Below are 19,113 nucleotides of genomic sequence, written 5' to 3'. Positions count from 1 at the left end.
GTGAATAGTAAAGAGGGCCAGCTGCTAGCTGGAGCCCATACAAATCTGAAAAGCCTTCCCCTCACCACCTCAAAGAAAAAGCTTAAAGATACTAAGAAAACTAGACAGAGTTAGGGTTATGACGAAGATATTAAACTGGAGCAATACAACTGGTTGATTGAAGTTTTACTTTAAGCAGTCAAGGAAGGGAAGTGGAAGATTTGAGAAATTACCTCAAAATACAGTAAGTTGTTATGCTACACTATGTAGCCTATTTCTCTATGTTGGAGAGAAACACTAGCTAGCAGGGAAAATCTGAGGCGTGATGGGAAAAAAAATTACCCAGGAAAGAAAATAAAACTAAATGCAAAGCTTCGAAACAAATGCACAGCTATCTTTGTTTGGCTAGTTTTGCTAGTTTTAAATGCCAACACTGCTATGAGAACTTCACTGTAATAAAAAAAACCTGGACAGATTGCCTGCTGGAACCGGATTTACATGAGCTTAGAAATGACAGAATTCACACTCTTCCTTGGTTGCATTTATTGTGCATGAACTTCACAGTCACATTTTACTGCTTTTCATAGAAATGATATAAATTGATAAACACAATCACATCAAAACCTGAGTTCTAAAACCAAACATTTTTATTCCTTACATGTATACTATAAAAACTTGGCTGCATTTTCAAGAAACAACAGTTAAGGAGAACAGTCTAGTGATGGATAGCAGCAAAACCTCCACTATTTATTGTTTTCCTTTGAATGAGACAACACCAATAATTGTTGCACACTACACAGTTCAGGTATTTCTGAAGTTATACCCCAAGACTAAAGTAGGATGAACTAATTTTCTTTTCCTATATTCGACTGTAAGACCACTCCTCATGACAGTCTTCTTCCCACTTTTGAATAGTGATTACCCTATTCCCACAGAGGTATTGGCTTCTAAAATAATTTTTGGTCTACATTGGTAGACAAAGTAGTACCCAAAACAAGAGGTTTCTTTCACCAGCCTTTATTCACCGTAAATTAAAATTCTTGTTTCTTCAAGTTCTGAAAGACCTGTCTTCTGTTGCTTTTTCACCCACATGCACCATTTTAGCTTTTGTATCAAGATGCTGGTTTTTTGAGGAGCCAAAGTAAAGAGCAAATATGCATTAACTTGGGCATCTTTGAGAGAATTGTTAAACCCATTCACCATAAATTAGTTGCTAAGTCAATGCAAAAGCTTACTCTCAAGTATTTTTGTATTAAGTTAGTTTGGTTAGCAGAGAAGGAATCTTGTTATTAGCTGACACAAATTCCTAGTAACGGGAAAGGCATGAGCCCTGAAGATTTCAGAGTTTTAAAGCCAGAATTCTGAACAACTGCTCAAATTAATTATCATGACATTGTTTTGTACCACACACTTATGTGTGAGATTTGCAATATAAGGACACCCACTACTTTTTTTAAATCCTAAATTGGACACCAATTTTCCCCACTTTCTTGACAAAGGAGAAAAGGAGACTGATCTAGAAAAAAAGTATCTGTATCAGATTAGTGAAGTACACCACCTCTATCACTGGAAGTAACGGGAATCAGTGACATAATACATCTAGTCCCAGCTTCAGCAATAGAAACTGAAAAGACATCCCTTGCAAAGTCAGATTTTTCTAGAGAACAGATTTGTGTTCTAGAAAGGTAAAATACTTTGGTAGCTTGAAGCTTAAAGATTACAGCAGTACAAAATAATAGAAACAACTGAGCAAAGTTAACCTGTTAACTCAGGTCCAACTTTAACATATGAGGAATTAAAAACTGTTGAAGCTGCAGAACTTTTTTCCCAGAACTGATGATTTGAAGAGTGTCCAGTTGTAACAGGTTTATAGTGTACGCAGAGCTTATCCTTCCAGCTGAACTTCTGTTTCAAAATGTGAAAGACGATTGAAGAAGAGTCATCTGTAAAAATCAGTCTGGATATTACATTACCTCATGTTCCCTCCAGAGCTCCAGCAGCAGTTTTCCAAATGCTGTTAAGTTTTGGTTTGTTGAGATGTTAGTGCCAACAGTCTCTTGCTGAGCAGTGCATTGTGTCGCTGAAGATACTCTATTACATCTCCTTGCTTCTCAACTATCTCTTCTAAACTTGAATTTTCCCTTGAAGTTACAAAAGTGAATATGGGTTTCAATAAGTGACAGCAGCTTTCTAACATGTGAAATGTCAGAGCTAATAAACACTACTTAAACAAGTAATTTCCCTCAGTTTTACTTATGCCAAGCTCAACTAACTTTTGAGGGGAGAGGCAATTTACAACACCCTTATGAGAAGGCAGGAAGAGAAAAAGTTTGGCTAAACTTCATGTCACGTATACATAATCAAGTTCCATATTTCCTGGTAAACAGTTACAAAGTGAGGATTCTTACTGTTTAAGAAACTAAGACAATCAACATGCTGGAATTGTCCTAAGAACCATGGAACCTTTTAAACATACATTAGGATGCTTATTTTGAGCATGCATAGTATTATTGTTCAGTTGTGAGGGATCATAAGCTGTTTAAGACAGAAATCTCTTGAGTAACCTAGAGTAGCATACATGATATGCTACTATATACAGTGATATCTGTCCCCTACCTAAAGAGCATCAGTACCAAAAGTTGTGCTATTTCAGATCTACAACCTTATGCACTGCTACCCTCCCTCCTTAAAATATATCCAGTTTTCAGATATCCCTCATTTTAACTTGGATGGTAACATTGCAACATTTAAATAAAGCCAAGTTAAATGAGAAAGTCTATAAAAATACAGAATTTTTAATTAAATCAAACCTAATTAGGAATTTTTAAGAATACAGCAAGATGAAGTATCAATGCCTGAGTGTATTGTACTCTTTCCTTACACATAATTTCTTCCTAGCTGACTTGGGAATCTGCCTTCTTAGTACACTTATGAGCATCTTAGAGCTTAAAAAGTTGCTCCTCAGCCTTGCAGCATTTTTGTGGAGGAACACTGCCCTTTTCATAGTTCTTAGAAAGTGCTAAAGAAGATACCTAAAGTGGAAAAAAGCTTAGGTCCAATTAAAAACCTACTTTAGTTAAACTGGAAAAAATAAAGAACACAAGTTTTGTAAACAGAAAGCTTGCAACTTTAACCAGTAATATGCACTCCCAACTTAAAGCTCCTGAAGATGTCTTGGTAGTAACTCAGGTTGCAGAGGTCACGATATTCAAAAAACATTCTTCTAACAAGGTCAACTGAAGGGCTGACAGGATTCACTTTTCAATAGACCTTAACTCTCAAGGGAAAGAGAGTCACAGTTGTATAGAGCTAAATTAAAATAACATTTTTTCAATCAGTTCTCACAGGAAGTTTGCACTCCCTAATCAAAAATAATCAGAGTCTTTTCCTCAGCTGGTCATTGTTGGAGACTCATTCCCTGGGCATTTGAGAATTTCTCAGGGGAGAAGCTGAATGAGAAAGGAATGAGGTCCACCATGCAATCACTATGGTGTTTATATCAAAATGGAAGTCAGACATGGTATCAAAATTCAAGACAACCCTAAATCCTTCCTGTATCCTGGCCACCTACTTCCAAGTTCCATAAAAGCATGTGCATGCTGCATTTGTGACACCAGGGGAAATGCCAAAGTATTAGTCATTTCTGCACTTTCAACTTTTCACCAAGGCACAACATATAGAAGCAAGTCATAGTGTATTAGAAAATTCCTAATTAAATTCTTATATGGAAGCTGATGTTAGTTTCAATTACTTGTTTTTGTTAAGTCATACCAGACTGATTTCATCAACTGGAAGATGTTCAAGCAGTCGGAAGGTATATAAAGGACAATCAAAAAATAAGTCTCAGTGCTTGGAATAGCTTCAGTTACTGTTGGACAGCTTCTCTGTCTCACTGAGACCTTCTTTACCCCTTAAGTGTCCTCTGCACCTTTAAAGTTCCTTCCCAAACTCAAAACATATTCCAAATCCATTGCTAGAATCTCATGTCCAACTGCTGGCACAGAACAGAGCTGCAAAGTTTTCTTCATCTATTAATTGACCACAATATACTTCCTTCCCTGAAAAAACTGGTTGAAGCAGCTAGGCTTCTGCAGGTAAACTTTTAAAGTTAAACAGTGTAAGACACCAGTATCTTTCCCCAAACTCTCATATAAAACTAACTAAACCAGATTAAGCACAGTTATTTATATTAAAGATTCATGCAGCCAGTCATAAATAGTCAAATCACCTCCATCTGTATGTTTGAGGATTTCTGTATCACAGTAAATTGACATTACTATGTGGAAGGTACAAGACTGTGCTGTATCTCATCTGTGCATCTATAGTGGTAGCCTTAAGCATACAGTTTCCTTCACAACTGTTATTCCCACCTCTGGCTTAGTTGAGAGATTTAAGATTCTACATAAGTCTACATGAAGTAATGCAATTAGTGTTACCTATATACCATGTCTGAACACAGTACAAAGTTAACACAGAAAAATCTTACCTAAATCCAATTTCTGAGGTAACATGACTAGGGTAGGCATACATCTTTTCTTCTTCAATTATGTCAGGTCTTGGCTTGGCACGATTGAAGTTGCTTATTTTCACTGTAACAAAGTGGTATAAATTAGTTGGTAAGCAACCAGAAAAAAATCTTTATCACCAAATTCTAAGTTATAAAAATCTCTAACAGATGACTCTAAGATTACCTTAGGATAGGAGATGGAAAGACAATAAAGGAATCTGAGGAGTGGGGAAGAGGGAAAGCAAACGCAGAATCTATTTCTACTTATTTCTGGAACGGCTTTGATTACAAGTTAGTGATAATTTGCTGAGTTGGTTTATTTGTTGCTTTGGTTTATTTTTAATTCCCCTCAGTCCTGCTGCTTAAGAGATCACCGTGAAGACTTGAATGGGGAAGTTTGAACATACTGCTTAACATCTGCAAAGTTTAATCTGCCACCTAAGAGAGAGTGAAACCTTTGCTGCCTTTTAGAAGGTACTGAGATTCAGTCTCCAAATTCAGCCCGTCAATTAAACAACATGCCATAAAAAAAGTTGTCAGAAGTTTTGTTACTAATACCTAGGTCAGAACTTCTGGCTTAAGCTCTTCAATAAGTACTAGTTTAACTAGACTACCTGCAAGGAAGTAGCAGCTTGTCTGCCTGCTCTGACTAGGGCAGACTTGCAACAGAAAGCCATTAAGTATTCAAACCAGAGTAGCTCTGTGAGCAGCTTCACATTGTGAACCTTGCAGTGCTGGCTATTGAAACCAGAAGTCATTCCTGGGCACCTGTGAATAAAGTTTAAGACTAAATTTAACAAATGTGGGATGGGAAGAGCTGGGAAAAGTTGTAGGCTTCCTCTGCATGATTTTGGAAAAGAAGCTGTAAATATTTGAAACCATTCAATATCAGATCCTGATTCAGAGAAAATATCAAAATATGCAAAGCATGCTTTCAGGACTCTGTAATTAGGGCTGCTTTTGAAGCAATACTCTAATGCCACTAAAAACATTACAGTCCAGCTCTGTGAGAAATCCACACCACTGCAGCAGAGGAGGACTGTCCTTACAAATCAGTACCATGAGGGGTTTATTACAGGCCACCCTGCTAAAACAATGCTAAGACCCTCCAGAGGTTAACTACAAGTTAGGCTCAAAGGTTAGTTATTTCTATGATGGTATTTCTCTACAAATAAAACCACAAAGGAATGGATGTGGAATTCTTACCATGTGTTGTTTGTGGGAATGTTAGTCTTTTATTCAAGTGATATTAGAAGTATGTGAGAAAGTAATTAAATACATAAATTTAGTAAATCTTTTAAAGCTTGACTCCCTATCCTAGCAGTAAAAAACTTAGAATAGTAAGCTGACATTTAGAGCTTTCTGTATCATACTTCATTCTGTGCACTTTTACCTCACTTGAGCAATTTATATATGTTGAGTCTGTTATAGGTCAATCACAGCAATTCCTTGTAAATTTCTGAGTCCCTGCCTCTGCATCCTACAGCTCTATACACACACACTGCTGCATGGAGATGCCTCTTAAGAAAAGCAGTAGTACTACACAGGACACTGGGTATCATACAATTCCTAAAATAGCTCCAAAAAGCAAGATGAAATGTCTAGAATTACGGTCAGGTATTCCTGATTTTTTAGACAGTAATATTTAAAAGACAGTAAGTCAGGTATATGAACCTTCTGCAGACAAGCATTTATGTCTCATAGTTAAGAAATAACTATTTCACTGTGAAGAAACAATGTATGAACTGGTGCTACCTTCTCTCCAATATTTAGGAGTAACATACTAACAAAAAACCCAGTTATTTTTAGTGTAAATTTACCCTAATTTCCCCATTGTTGCTCAGCTACAATAGCTGATAGTATCTTAACAGTAAGTGGTATCTGCTAAGTGCTTGCCTTGAAGAGGGGAATCTCAAGTCTAACCAGAGGGCTGCCCTTAAAACTGTTCTATTAAAGAAGCTTCATGCTTCCATCCAGTCACATACTCTGCTCTGTTTGCCAGAGGAAAACCCATCTGAATGTCACTATTACTACAGATTCTCATGGTATTTTAAAAATTGGCCAGACATTTGTTTTGCTCCAATACAGCTTAATTTTTATATTAAAACATTGAAAAACCTTAAAAACCAGCACTATACACAAGATAGACATGCAAGCAGTCTCTTAGCTTACCTCAAGCATTGGGATGGAAAATGGAAAACAAGGTATACTACCCAATGGAAAAGGCAACCTAGGGTGACTGGAGGTCTTCCTCACCTTGAGGAAAGTGTTAAGTTACACAAAAATTAACCCTAGCTTTGTACACCAAGTTTCAGAGAATGAATCAGACTGTTGTTTTGGGGCTGCTCAGGAGATAAGGAAGCTGTTACTAAAAGACATTGCCTTACTTCTTCCTAGCGATGCAGCTCTGTCCCTTCTCCCCCCTGGTTCCAGGATTCACTGAACCCTTCAAGCCTCCTTCAGCTAGAAAGCAAAACACTGCACCCCACAATGTCCTTGTATACATCGGTTAATGAATCTGATGATCACAGGAACTGGTAGAGTACAAATTAGGAAACAAGACCCTTTTGGTGACAAATAAGCAGATAGTTTGAGAGTTCTTACAGAAGTTCAGGCTCAGATCTTACTATTATGAAGGTCAATTTTCTAGCACTTTCTTATCCTTTTCAGCCAGGGTAAGAGACACACAATGTAGCTCTTGGAGCTCCAGGAGGCCTCAGGGCTAGAAATAGCATTTCACTGGAATTCCTGACTGTTCTATTACAGTTTTACCATTTTATCTCTTATTTCCTGAGTTTCCCAGGAAAGTAAGTATGCATATGCAAAGAAGGGATGATCTCCAGCATTCTTGGAATAGTTTCCTAGGACTGCCATGTTTGTGTTCCCTCATCCTAGCCTTTATTCCTCCAAAGGACAGCTAGTCTACTTGAGCCAGCTGGCTCATTCACAGGAAAGCCTGACAAGCCTACAGCATTCAGCCCCTCTGCAGAGTTGTAAGAGGAGGACATAGTTTAGAGCTGGGACCTTATTTCTTGGTGCATTTTTGATGCTGTTGCAATGGAGTCAAGAATAGATTTTATTTCCTAGGTGAGCAAGCTCCTTGGCAGTATTTCTCTGTGTGCTATTACATTACCACAAACATACCAAAATTTTCTTTCAAGCATTTATTTACCAACATTTTAGGTAGTTCTGCAATGGTTTAATGGAAAGAGGTTAATCAAGTCCTTGTTGGTTTGTAAGGTCATCTGCTTTAGGTTTGGTGTAACTTACAGTGGTAGCACAAAGCAAAGCCTCACAGTTTTATGAACCAGTATCTTATTTTAACATAAATCACAGCTTTCAATAGCCATGTTTTATAAACATTCATTTCAAAGAATCTTCCATTTTAGTGACAAAGAGGAAATGAAGCCTTTAGGATGGGACCAGGGAAAGATGAAAATGCTGGATAAGGCATAATCACACTACCAGGTATGCAAGTCCCATATGGAAATCCCAGAAGCAGTTCTGACAAATCCAGCTAGCTCTTACTCCCTCATAGCTTGTGGTGCATGCATATGAGAAACACTGATAGACAAACTTGTTCACAGGACAGTTTTTGAAACAATTAGGCATTCATTGCCACTTCGCTGGATTAACAGCTCTGAGATAACATGGAGCTTTCATTTAGCAGCACTTGGAACCAAATCAAGCCTGACAACCTTCCTATTTGTTTTGAATTTGCCTTCGTTCTTCTACAAGCACACAATCATTCTGTTATTTATAATGGCAGTTAAATGTCTTGGGGTACCCCAAGTAACTACTGTGAGGGCAAATATAACACTTGAATACCAGCTATAATAATAAGTCTCAAGAAAGCAAAAAACTTGCCTCTCTCACCTGTGTAAATCACTAAGCATGTGAGGGAGCTAATCAGCTCCAGGCCCAGGACTCCCAGGATAAGATACAGGTACACTTTACTGCGATCAGGAAAGGAATGCTGCACTGACAGAATCAAGAGCAGGGCTGTACTACCTAGAAAGTAAAGGTTATATTTTACAGGTGTAACAATTTCATCAGTTGTTGAAAATAACTTAGTACTTTCTCATCCCCAGTATCTGCATTAGGCTGCAATCTTTCAGTAATGCTTTTGCATTTCATATCATACTTGCCCTTTCAGTTAATTTCCTTAACACAGGTGATGCAAGCTTACAACTGCTGACAGCAAAACAAGGTTTCATTTCAGCATTTCACTGTAATGGTAGAGAATTATGAGTTTTCTTATAGATTTTTCTGGCTTAAAAAAATGAGTGGAAGAAACACTAGAAATATTTAACATACATATATGGACTTAAACAGTTTCTAGCTTTGTTGCTGCTATCCATCTTACTCATTCCTTCAATTTCTAACAGGTCATATTAGTGAGGCTAAAAGAGCAAACAAAAACTAAATACCTTCCTCATTTGCACAGGCTTCCACTTGTCTAGCTATTATTTTAATACTTGCAAGTTACTGAAAGTTTAATTGAAATGAGCACAGTTAGTCAAGGAAAACAAATAGAGTTACAGACCTAAAAAACATTTTTAATTCTTTACACACCCTCTTTTCTGATACTGAGTGTGGAATGTCCTTTTCCTGTAGAAATGCTATAATCAGTGTCTGGATAAGGAACTAAATTTATCAAGACCATTAATGTAGCTAGGGAACAGTGCAGTTCTCTTTCATACTGTGTCAGGCAACCGAACTGTGAGGATGGAAGTGGTATCGGCAGTGATTACCACACAGGAACCTTGCAGTAATGGAGCTATCTACTTTCTGAAATACAGATGATCTCTACCAAAATTCTACAGCACACACCTGATTGCACCTGAACATTCGCATACGCCCAGAGTTTGTCTAGTAGGGGAGAAGTGAGCTCCATCTAAAACAGGGCTAAGTATTCTGAATTACACTGCAATAGGTGGAAACAGTCTTTTACATCATTAAGCCTGCTGTAGCCTGATTTTGTCTCTGCACTTCAAACAATTCTTCATCTTCAGAGCTCTACCTAGTGGTCAGAGCCTGAAGTTTTGCACATTCATCAAGTTGACTAGCTCTTTTAGTGACTGTGTGGAAAAAAACCTAGGTTTTTATATAGAGCAGGACCATTTGACTTATCAATTCTGGTGCAAAAAGTCTACTCCAGTTATTCAGAAGCTTTACAAAAGGGAGGTGAGACTAAGTGGCAAAAATACTGTAAAAGCCATTACTGGTCCCTTTTCCACTGCTATTTATGTGAATAGTCCCCTCAAGTTAGATGGATTTTAGATTTGTTCAACCAGCTTCTAGAAAGGTTACACCAGCTACTTGCACCAATACTTTTCAGCTCCACTGGCCAGTGATGTAACAGAGTTAAATCACTCCCATACACCACCTTTTGTCCATAGAAAGGCAGTCAGAAATAGAGCTGCATGTCATACATAGCCCTACTCAAGATGAGAAAATTGCTTATTTTACTGATTTCAGACAGCTGTTGAGCAACAGGAATTCATCTGTTTCTATGTGAATTGCTGAGCTTGAAAAGAGAAGAGCAGCACACTTCCTGGAAGGACTAGCAGTCTTACCACATATCCAAATAGACAAATGAATATGCAAATCAAGATCACTAGCAGTCAAACAGACCTGAATATTTTATGGCTGAAGACTAAATGCTAATGACTAAAGGTTTTACTCAACCTCACACTCGTGAGCATTTTTCCACTACAAAGTGTTCTTTACAACATGCATCTGGCAGGCCAGAAAGCTCAGTCAAGGAGGTTCATAAGTGCTCCTGGGCAGGTTTTTAGAAGTTCATAAAACATAACATACAATCATATATAAACTGTTCAGTCTTTTACTGCTTCAAGTTTAGAGCTTTAGAACAAAAAACAACTTCACCTATGGAGTGTATGAGCAGTGGAAGCCTTTTTAGATGCTTTGTTGATCGGTATATTGCAAAGTAACCTCTTCTTCTGACTTGACTATGGTGGTGCTGGACATATCGTTCAAAAAACACATGCAGAATCCACAGAATTACTTTTGCAATTATTATGACAGTCTGCACTTTAAGTGGGTGAGTGTAGTTTCCAGGGCACTTATCTTGATTTGGATTGGGGTAAGAACAAAACATAGCTGCTAAAAATGCTAGAACAACAAAAGCAACCTGGAAGAGAAAGGAAGAGAGATAAAAGTCAACATTTAGCTATAAATATGTAAAAAAAGCAGGATTATGTAGTTTATTCATTATGTATTACTTTCTGAATTGATTTTATTAGAGACAACATATAAAACATTATCTTCTACAACCACTATATGTCACTCTGGGAACCTAGTGCAGACTGAAAAGCCAGTGTCCAGCAGAACAGAGATGATAATCATCACTCTTCTTGGAATTTCATTGTTCTCCAAGTCTTTCCTTCATAGTGAACTTATTTAATTTCTGGACCCTCTTTACTATGTCTTTTTACTTTAAGAGGTACTTGATTTATACTCCTCAAAAGAAAAATCACATCTTTTTAGACTCAATCAATTACACTTGATGCTGCTGTGCGAGGCAGCCTCCTGTCTTATCAGTATAGTCTGTGTTTCTTTAAATTGACAGTAGCTAAGTAAAAATCAACCCTTTACTACAGTCATTGAAGATCATCTCCAGTTTATGACATCAGACAAGTGATTCCTCATAGTAACTTAAAAACTGAATTATTAATATCAGGTAACTACCACCTTTGTCAGGTGGTAATCATTCTTTAGTATATTTGCCATCAGATATTTTCATTTTCCTTTTTTACTTATGTCAGAATAACCAGACAGATTGACAGTCAGATTGTGTATATACTTATCCTTTCAGACTAGTGCCATTATGCCATAACTTTCCCTGTCTTCTAGACTTCTCTAGAAAATTTCAGCATCAGCAGTGAGCATGAGCAACCTTTTCGCCAACTAGAAGCAAAGTTTTGGATGTGCATTACCTGTGGTATATGTATACACACAGGGGTTTTAATATTTAGAGATATTTTTGTAATAAAAAATGTTTTCCCTACTATGTTCATTCAGCAAACAAGAAAATATTATACTATCTCATCCTGGTTCACTCTACAGAACAGGAATATTTTTAAAACAGAACTGTAAACAAAAGCAACTCCCATCATTATGGAAATAAATTGAGAGCTCCCATGAACAAAAAATAAAAAACCCTCAAGTCTGAAAAAGTCTAACACCCCTAATATACTTGGCTTAAAAAAGTGTCAGATGCTCTGCATCTCATAACTGACAGAAACAGCACATTAGAATCAAAGATAGAGCAAAATATCTGATTTTCATTTGCTACCTTTGTTTCCATACTTAATTCTATGAATATCTAAGATCGCACCAGTCCCTTTCACAGATCATAGAATATGCTGAGTTGGAAGGAACCCACAAAAATTACAGAGTCCAACCCTCACCCCTGCACAGGGACCATCCCCAAGAGTCACACCATGGGCTGTGACCATTTCCCTGGGGAGCCTGTTCCAGTGTCCAACCACCCTGTGACTGAACCACATCTTTTTAACATCCAACCCAAACCTCCTCTGACACAACTTCAGGCCATTCCCTCAGGTCCAGTCATGGGTCATCACAGAGAAGAGAACAGCGCTCCTCCTCTTCCCCTCATGAGGAAGCTGTAGACCTTTCCACTCTCTTGAACGTATTTTTCGTATTTTTGTACTTTCTCAAGCAACACCCTTCATGGAAATTAACTTTTCAGAACCACTAAATTACTTTTGATGCAAACTGCCCTTAGCTCTCTCTGGTTGTGGCCAGAGATAGGTAACTGGGGAGGGAGGAAGAAGGGGAAATAATTTTCACACAATCATCAATACCTAAAAGAGACACTATAGAGGACAAACAGGATAAACGGTGAGAGGAAAATAAAAAACCCCAGATAAAACAAAACAGAAGTGTGTCCTACATTATCCATAAGACCACCATTTCCAATGTAAATTAAATACCAAGTTATCTTGAGATGGGTTAAGTAACCAGGTTAAGTAGTTAATTAAGAGGAAGGCTCACCAACAAAACGTTTGTTTAATCTATTATTTTACCACCCCCTTTTCTTACAAAATTAAGAATAATTCAGATATTTTATTTGGTCCATTTACTGTTTGATTTGCCATTTCTCAACAGTAAAGCATTTAGTTCTATTCCTTCCAGGAGTTAGGAACATATTTCAGTACAGAAAATGGCTACGTTAAACTGATGCAAGCAGGAATGACCTAGCAGTGCATTGCTACTAACCTACTATAGCAACGTACACAAGAGGAAACAGGTAGCTGGCTGGAAGAGCAGTATTTATTAAGTATGTTTTACTTCCATTTTAGGGCAGTCCAATAACAGGTGTTTCAACTCAACACAAAGGAATTTTACATACAAAAAGTTATTCTTATAAAGAGTAGTATTTAAAGTTCAGTTTTGTGTATGTGCATACACAGAAGGGATTAGGGAAGGACAGAGTTAACATAAAGAAATTATTTCTAGCCTGTACACTTCACATTGCTCTCCAATCTCCTGATAGGAGCCAGAGGCCTGCAGAAAAGCAAGGCTTGGCAAAAGGAAAGGCACTCAAAAACCCAGCCCTACCACACTCTGGTATGGCCTACCCACACACTCCAGAATTGTGCGTAATTAGGCAGCTGCACCAAAGCAGCTATTTTGCTACTTAACTCCATTTCTTGACACAGGAAGGTGGAGAAGAAATATTCCAAGTTACTTACAAATTATTTTAGAGATTCATTGCAACTCTACTGCTTAATACTACGATGTCTTAATTTCTCCAGGACACTCACCCCTTTGGCAGGCCTAACCATCAGAACCTAAGCTAGCATCTCCGCATTCTGCAAGATTTGCGCACATTTGCAGAAGCACAGGGGAAGAAAATCCAATATGCTTGTTTTCCCCATCCATTTTTAGAGTGAGAAAGACAGTGCCACTTCAGGTGACAATTATAAAGCTGTATTTCACCAACAGAAAAGGATACTTCTCCATTTTGCTCCAAGGACCAAGTGGTCATTGCAGCAGCTTAAGCAACAGCAGCAAGACTCTTCCTGGAAAAGTGTGTGGTGACAGATGCCTCAGTAGTTTTCCCTCTTCCCTTCCCCACACTTCTCACCATTTGCAGGAGAGAGGAAGAGGTGGAGTCAGAAGAGGAAGTAGTTTCCTACAATCCTGACATTTGGCTGCATCAGTTATGGTAGCAGATGGTAAAGCCCCAAGGGTAGGCAGAAAAATATTTACTACAGAGTTCAAGGGCACCAGAATTTGTCTGGCAGGGGAACAGAATAAGGTTAGATACATGGTTTCCACCAGGAATTTTGGTAGTCTGTTCTGCAGAACAGCAGAAGTCTTTCTTAAGTCTACTTGACAGACAGAGGGGCACTTCTTGATACTACCACGAGGCCTACAAACACTTACTCCCAAAATTACAAGGCTGGAGCATATTGAACAGCTTCACGCAGCTGCCCAAAGAGAGACCTTAGAGGTTGGTTTATGCTTTTAAAGTTCTGGTAAGAGGGTATGTTTTGAAGAGCACTGAGCACAGCATTTTTTGTTTGAGATGAAATGAAGCTCTAAAATAGCTAGCAACACATACATACATGTCCTGTGCACTTTCCGGCTTTACCTTCAGGTCATTGTTGGTGGCAGTATACAATCATAGAATTATTTAGTTTGCAAGAGACCTTTAAGATCATTAAGTCCACCATTAATCCATGTCCCTAAGAGTCATGTGTTATTGAAAGATGCCTCTGCCTAAATTAAGGTGAAAATGAGACCATATGTTGAAGTTAATAGGATAGATCTTATCTAACAATAAAATGTGAGGTAGAGAGATAGAAAGAAATAGAAGAGAGGAGGAGAGAGAGAGACACACACATTAAATAGAAGATAGTCACCACCTGTGGATCCAGCAGTGGTCCTTCTTCACTCTGGACTTCTCAGTGGTGGGAGGCTCCCAAGGTAATTTAAAAATTTTCACTATTTATACATTTTTACAGAAAAGGAATTAATGCTCATTGCTCTTTTATATTCTATTGGTTAAATGATTCCCTCACTTCTAATGCTAATTAGACCACATGTCCAGTCTCTTCTCTTGAGTCGGTGGGTTGTGGTCAGTGGTCACGATGTCCCCCTTTTAAAAGGGGATTAAAAGGAATTACCTTTTATCCAGTCCAAGCCAATTTCAGCAGTCATTGATTTGGCTTTCCTTGTGGCCATAAATTCCACATTCTTTATGTCCATTATCAATGATACATTCTTGTCCCTCAACTTTGTTAACCTCCCCCCAGGTCTGAGATAACACTAAGACAACAGTACCACCTTTATCTTATCTCAAGTTCCTGCCATGGTGGCTTAAGTTACAGTCCAAGTTCGAGGTACCCATAGAGGCATATTCAGGGGGCAGGGGGGCTTTGGTAGTCACAGATGCCATCTGTTCCATAACAGACTGTGATCTTTGTTCGACCAGTGACACACGTATGAGCAGTTGCTTCTTTACACAGTTTGCCACAGTAGGAAGTTTTGTCTGGATGCCTCACCCAGGATGTGCTAACCAGATCTCATTTCTGCCAGGCTTGGAGTTATCGGCATCCTGTTGCTCCATTCTGTGCTTATCTCATGGTAAAGTCCTTCTGTGCCCTTAGCAGTGTTTGAGATAAGTAACTGTGCTCTTTAAAGTCCTTACACCATGCAAGTACCATTTCAGTTAGATCTTAGGATCAGACCTCTTCAGCCTTCCTTCTTCATGTTTGGTTGCCATGCACAAGCAACAATAAGCCTCTGCAGCTTATCAAGGATAAACTCGCTATTAGGCAAGGATCTCTCTACTTCTGTCTACCGGCCTCAAAGGCCTGCATACTGTTCAGTATCTGTGCTTTTTGCCCTTAACCTCCAGAAGTGAGAGGAGGAAGTAACATTTGGATTCCTTTCTCTCTCCATCCACACCTCTATCTCTACCATGCAACCCCTCATAAGCAAGTCCAACTTTACTTGTTTAGTTACCATAAGAAATACCTTCTTCTGAAATTAAGTTCAGCATCAGAAGATATGGTATCAAAATTATCTTAGCCCTCTATAACTAGTATAGCACTTCTACAGCAGTAATATTATTTTTAAAGTACATTTCCAACAGCATAGAAAAACTACTATTTGAAATGCTTCTCCACCTAACAAGATGTGTCACAGCATGTTAGCACCAACAATCAGAATGAGAAGGCAGCAAGTATCCAGTAGCACACACATTATCAAAATTCATTGGCAAGTGGGACTTTGCTGGTTTAGAAGAACAGCACATGCAAACCCCTGAAGAATTCTGTTACATGAACAGTAGAATTCAGAACAGAGATAGCAAGTTTTCTTAAGGAAATCATGCTTCTTAAACTTACATGTATTAGCAACAGGAAATTGGCAAGGAGAACTGCTGGGATAGCATGAAATCTTGGCCTCAGTTGGGAATGTAATGTGTGAGATGAAATGAGTGGTGCATCCAGTAGAGGATCATCTTCCAAACTCTGTGTTATTTCCAAGGAACCCTGGAACAGAAGGGGAGGGCAAAGAATATCAACAGGTAAGCTCTAAAAGTAAAGTACAAAGGTTTAGCAATCTTCTGTTAGCAAATCAAGCTTTGTGGGAAAACCACCCCACTACGTCAATATCTTGAGACAAGCTCTTAAATTCTAGGTAAGCTCTCATCCCTGAGGAATCCAACAGTAACCTACCTCCCAGTATCACCCTGGGCCTTCAGGAATTTTAGGTTTTAAAATGTATTATGAGTATCTGAGCATCAGCCCTGAGAGATCCCACAAGTACTAGCATATTTATATGAAAAAGTAGAACAAGCGATGGTTAAAGTGTCTCTCACATACTTTATACAGGCACTGCAAAACTCCTTGTTATTCTTACTCCTGTCCAACTACAGCTGGAGGCAATAACAAAGCTGCAGTGTAAAAGTAACAGTTTTGAGGATTCAGCCACTGACACTACTGACCTGTCTAAATGACTGCAGCATTAGTTAGAACTGCACTCAGGCAAGAAGGAAACAGTAGGAAAGTACCGAGTGCTGAGCAAGGCACTCTCAGCTTACACTAGAGAGAATGCAGCCCATACTTGACATGCTGGTGTAAGTAATAGGTCTTTGACTCCACATTAAGCTCAGACGTTTTAGCTACATAAGTTTCCAGAAGTACCTTTTACTAAGTAGAAGATGAGTGGAGGGAAAAACCTTGGAAAAGGAACTTGCTCCAGTGCTATGCACCTCTGCTCCTTCCAGGCCAGGACACAGTCATTGAATACATCTTAAGTGGAACATACACAGCCACTATGAACAGTAGAACTGCAAGTTTCCTTCCTAGGATTCACTAGGCTATTTACTGCTTTTAAATCGATGACTTCTCTTTGCAATAGGAGAAAGCAGCATAAGCCTCAAGACAAACGATGCACAGCATTCTTCTAAACTAGCACAAGAAGAGAGAGAGGGATAAGCAAGTTTTGGGATTAGACCTAGGTTTATAGTTCATGTTAATGAGGACAAAGTAGATTGGCCCCCAGTGTTATTTCACCTACAGACAGCTGCCTACAGCAAAGGAATGAGTCATCAAGAGTTATTTCATTTAACAATCAGTTTTATTTTAGAACCACAAACACCACACTTCCTCTACAAAACAGGAGTACGAACAGACCTTCCTCACCTATTTGATACCTTTTAATTAGCCTAGTCTTTGACTGTAAGTGACCCTTGCTGAAATACCTGCCTGGTAAGATGACATTTTACTGCAGACCTAGATATTTACAAATGGCACTTCTCTTGTGAAGCTATTGATGCCCCATTCCTGGAAGTGTTCAAGGCCAGGCTGGACAGGGCTTAGAGTAATCTGGTCTAGTGGAAGGTGTCCCTGACCATGGCAGGGGGGTTTGGAACTAGAACTTTAAAGACCCTTGTAACCCAAACCATTCCATGATTCTACAATCACAGAATTAATAGCAGGGTTAACACTTCACATCTCCCACAAAGACAGCAATTCTCCTCAGGACAATATCCTTTGTCTCGTGGGAACAAATGAACTCACCATTTCTGCAATACCATGACAGATCAGGGCACTCCTTCACAGACAAAGGTTTATCACAACACGTATGACCATGTTACTTTCTGCAAGACTGGCTACAATCCATCTTTGCACCCTGAAATACAGCTAGCGTTAGGAAGCACTGGATGACAAACTCCTCGAGCAGATATTATTACAGACAACATAGGGAAGAGGGGAATTAAAGCATGGGAGATGATGAACCCATGCAGTCAGTGTAACATTAAGATGTTACTAGATTAAAATCTAGTAAGCATCCTAACAAGAGAAAACACAGATTTCATTTAATTGAGCCAAACCACAGCTGCCAAAAGCCAAAACGCCTTAAAAACGGACTTCTCTTAGGCATTGCTGTAGTCATGAGCACAGGTTAAGACTTCAGCCTCTTGGCTCCCTGATCCACTTGCAGCATGTGACCACCTCCGCAGCAGCCCAGCACCAGGAGAAGGAGGAGGGCAGTCAGGAACAAGCCGCGGCCAGCAAGCTTTGCCCGCGCAGGCTTCCAGCTGGGGCGGGGGAAAACATCCAAATAAACAGAAGAACGCCGTGGCCATGCCACCGCACAGCACATAAACCAGAGACTGCGCTGACAGGATCCGCCTGAGAAAAAATAACCCAGAAGAACTGAAGGAGCTACAGGACTAGCCTCGATCAGAGATTAGTAATCTCGATTAAAAACAACCCCAGGCCCAAATGCCTCGGGGGTACCTCAAGCCCGGCCGGGGAAGGGCAGCGCGGGGAGCGAGAGGCCCGGCGGCCTCCTCACTTCCCAAAGGGCACCTGGGAAGCGCCTGGGCCGGCGGATTCTCCCGGAAGAAGCAGATAAAGCCTTGGGCGCTCAGGACGGAAAGCAGCAAGAAGAAGCGGAAGGAAGAGACGGCACAGAATACGAGGCCCTCTCCCGGCAGCGCCCACACGTAGCCCAGCCGGGACCCCCGCGACCGCGACCCCGCTCCCGCCCGCCTGCCCGCGCTCACGTTGTCCAGGTCCTGCCGCCGCCGCCTCCCCACCGTCAGCGCCATCTCCACCTCCGCCGCCCCGGCGGCGCTTAATCGGCGCCCCCGCCCCTCCCGCCGTGAGCTCCCCGCCGCCATTGGGTGCGGGCCGTGCCCGGCACCGCCCCGGGGCGGGGCCGCCGCCGCTACAGGCTGAGGGGCCTCGCCCGCGGTCGGGGGCTGAGGGTGAACCAGCCGCGGGTTGGGGCTCCTCGGCCTGCCCTGGGCAGCCGCCCGCTCTCGTGGCGATGCTCGGTCCAGCGCTCTTGATAGCCCGGCACTGATTTAAACCGGGGACTGGTTACAGCAGGCTCCAGGATTCTGTCCCCGCCGGGCCGGTGGCTCGGGTGGGGAAAGTACACCAGCAGCAGATGGCTGGCTAAAATGCGGGGGTAAACACAGCGTGGTGCTGCTGTCAGCTTGCTGGGCGGAGTATTTTCCCACCTCTAATTTGTCTTGCAGGTACTTCTGGAGGAAAAGATGGAGTCTACGCAGCTAATTATTATTATATAATCTGGATGTCTTATCT

At 40.2% G+C, this 19,113-nt stretch overlaps 1 protein-coding gene across 4 annotated transcripts; it reads right to left on the bottom strand.

Annotated features, from left to right (window-relative positions):
- Positions 1 to 498: 498 nt before the first annotated feature.
- TMEM192 (transmembrane protein 192) lies at positions 499 to 18,644 on the bottom strand. 4 transcript variants are annotated; one of them, XM_027635780.1, is made up of 7 exons: positions 18,567 to 18,644; positions 17,575 to 17,686; positions 15,895 to 16,041; positions 10,379 to 10,643; positions 8,354 to 8,497; positions 4,466 to 4,568; positions 499 to 2,120 (listed from the first exon to the last, which is right to left on the bottom strand). In XM_027635780.1, exons 2-7 carry the CDS (start codon positions 17,575 to 17,577, stop codon positions 1,997 to 1,999), a joined length of 786 nt encoding a protein of 261 aa, XP_027491581.1. In that variant the 5' UTR covers positions 17,578 to 17,686; positions 18,567 to 18,644; the 3' UTR covers positions 499 to 1,996. The 4 variants fall into 4 exon arrangements, with proteins under 4 accessions (XP_027491581.1, XP_027491582.1, XP_027491579.1 ...); XM_027635781.1 differs by lacking the exon at positions 18,567 to 18,644 and adding an exon at positions 18,298 to 18,316; XM_027635778.1 differs by lacking the exon at positions 17,575 to 17,686 and having other exon boundaries at positions 18,567 to 18,641.
- Between the last annotated feature and the right edge of the window lie 469 nt (positions 18,645 to 19,113).

Source organism: Corapipo altera, unplaced genomic scaffold, assembly GCF_003945725.1.
Source record: "Corapipo altera isolate COAL_440 unplaced genomic scaffold, ASM394572v1 22b, whole genome shotgun sequence".
Classification (NCBI taxonomy): Eukaryota; Metazoa; Chordata; class Aves; order Passeriformes; family Pipridae; genus Corapipo; species Corapipo altera.
The sequence above is the reverse complement of the archived record's forward strand: the minus strand, read 5'-3'. Positions and strand labels throughout refer to the sequence as shown.

Bases quoted from the DNA above. Each gene is read 5' to 3' on its own strand.
- TMEM192 (XM_027635778.1), bottom strand. From the start codon at position 18,611: ATGGCGCTGACGGTGGGGAGGCGGCGGCGGCAGGACCTGGACAAC. The intron at 10,644-15,894 runs GTAAGTTTAAGA...TTTCTCTTCCAG, and splicing joins ATTTCCTGTTGCTAATACAT to GTTGCTTTTGTTGTTCTAGC. The intron at 2,121-4,465 runs GTAAGATTTTTC...TGTAACTTCAAG, and splicing joins ACCTCAGAAATTGGATTTAG to GGAAAATTCAAGTTTAGAAG.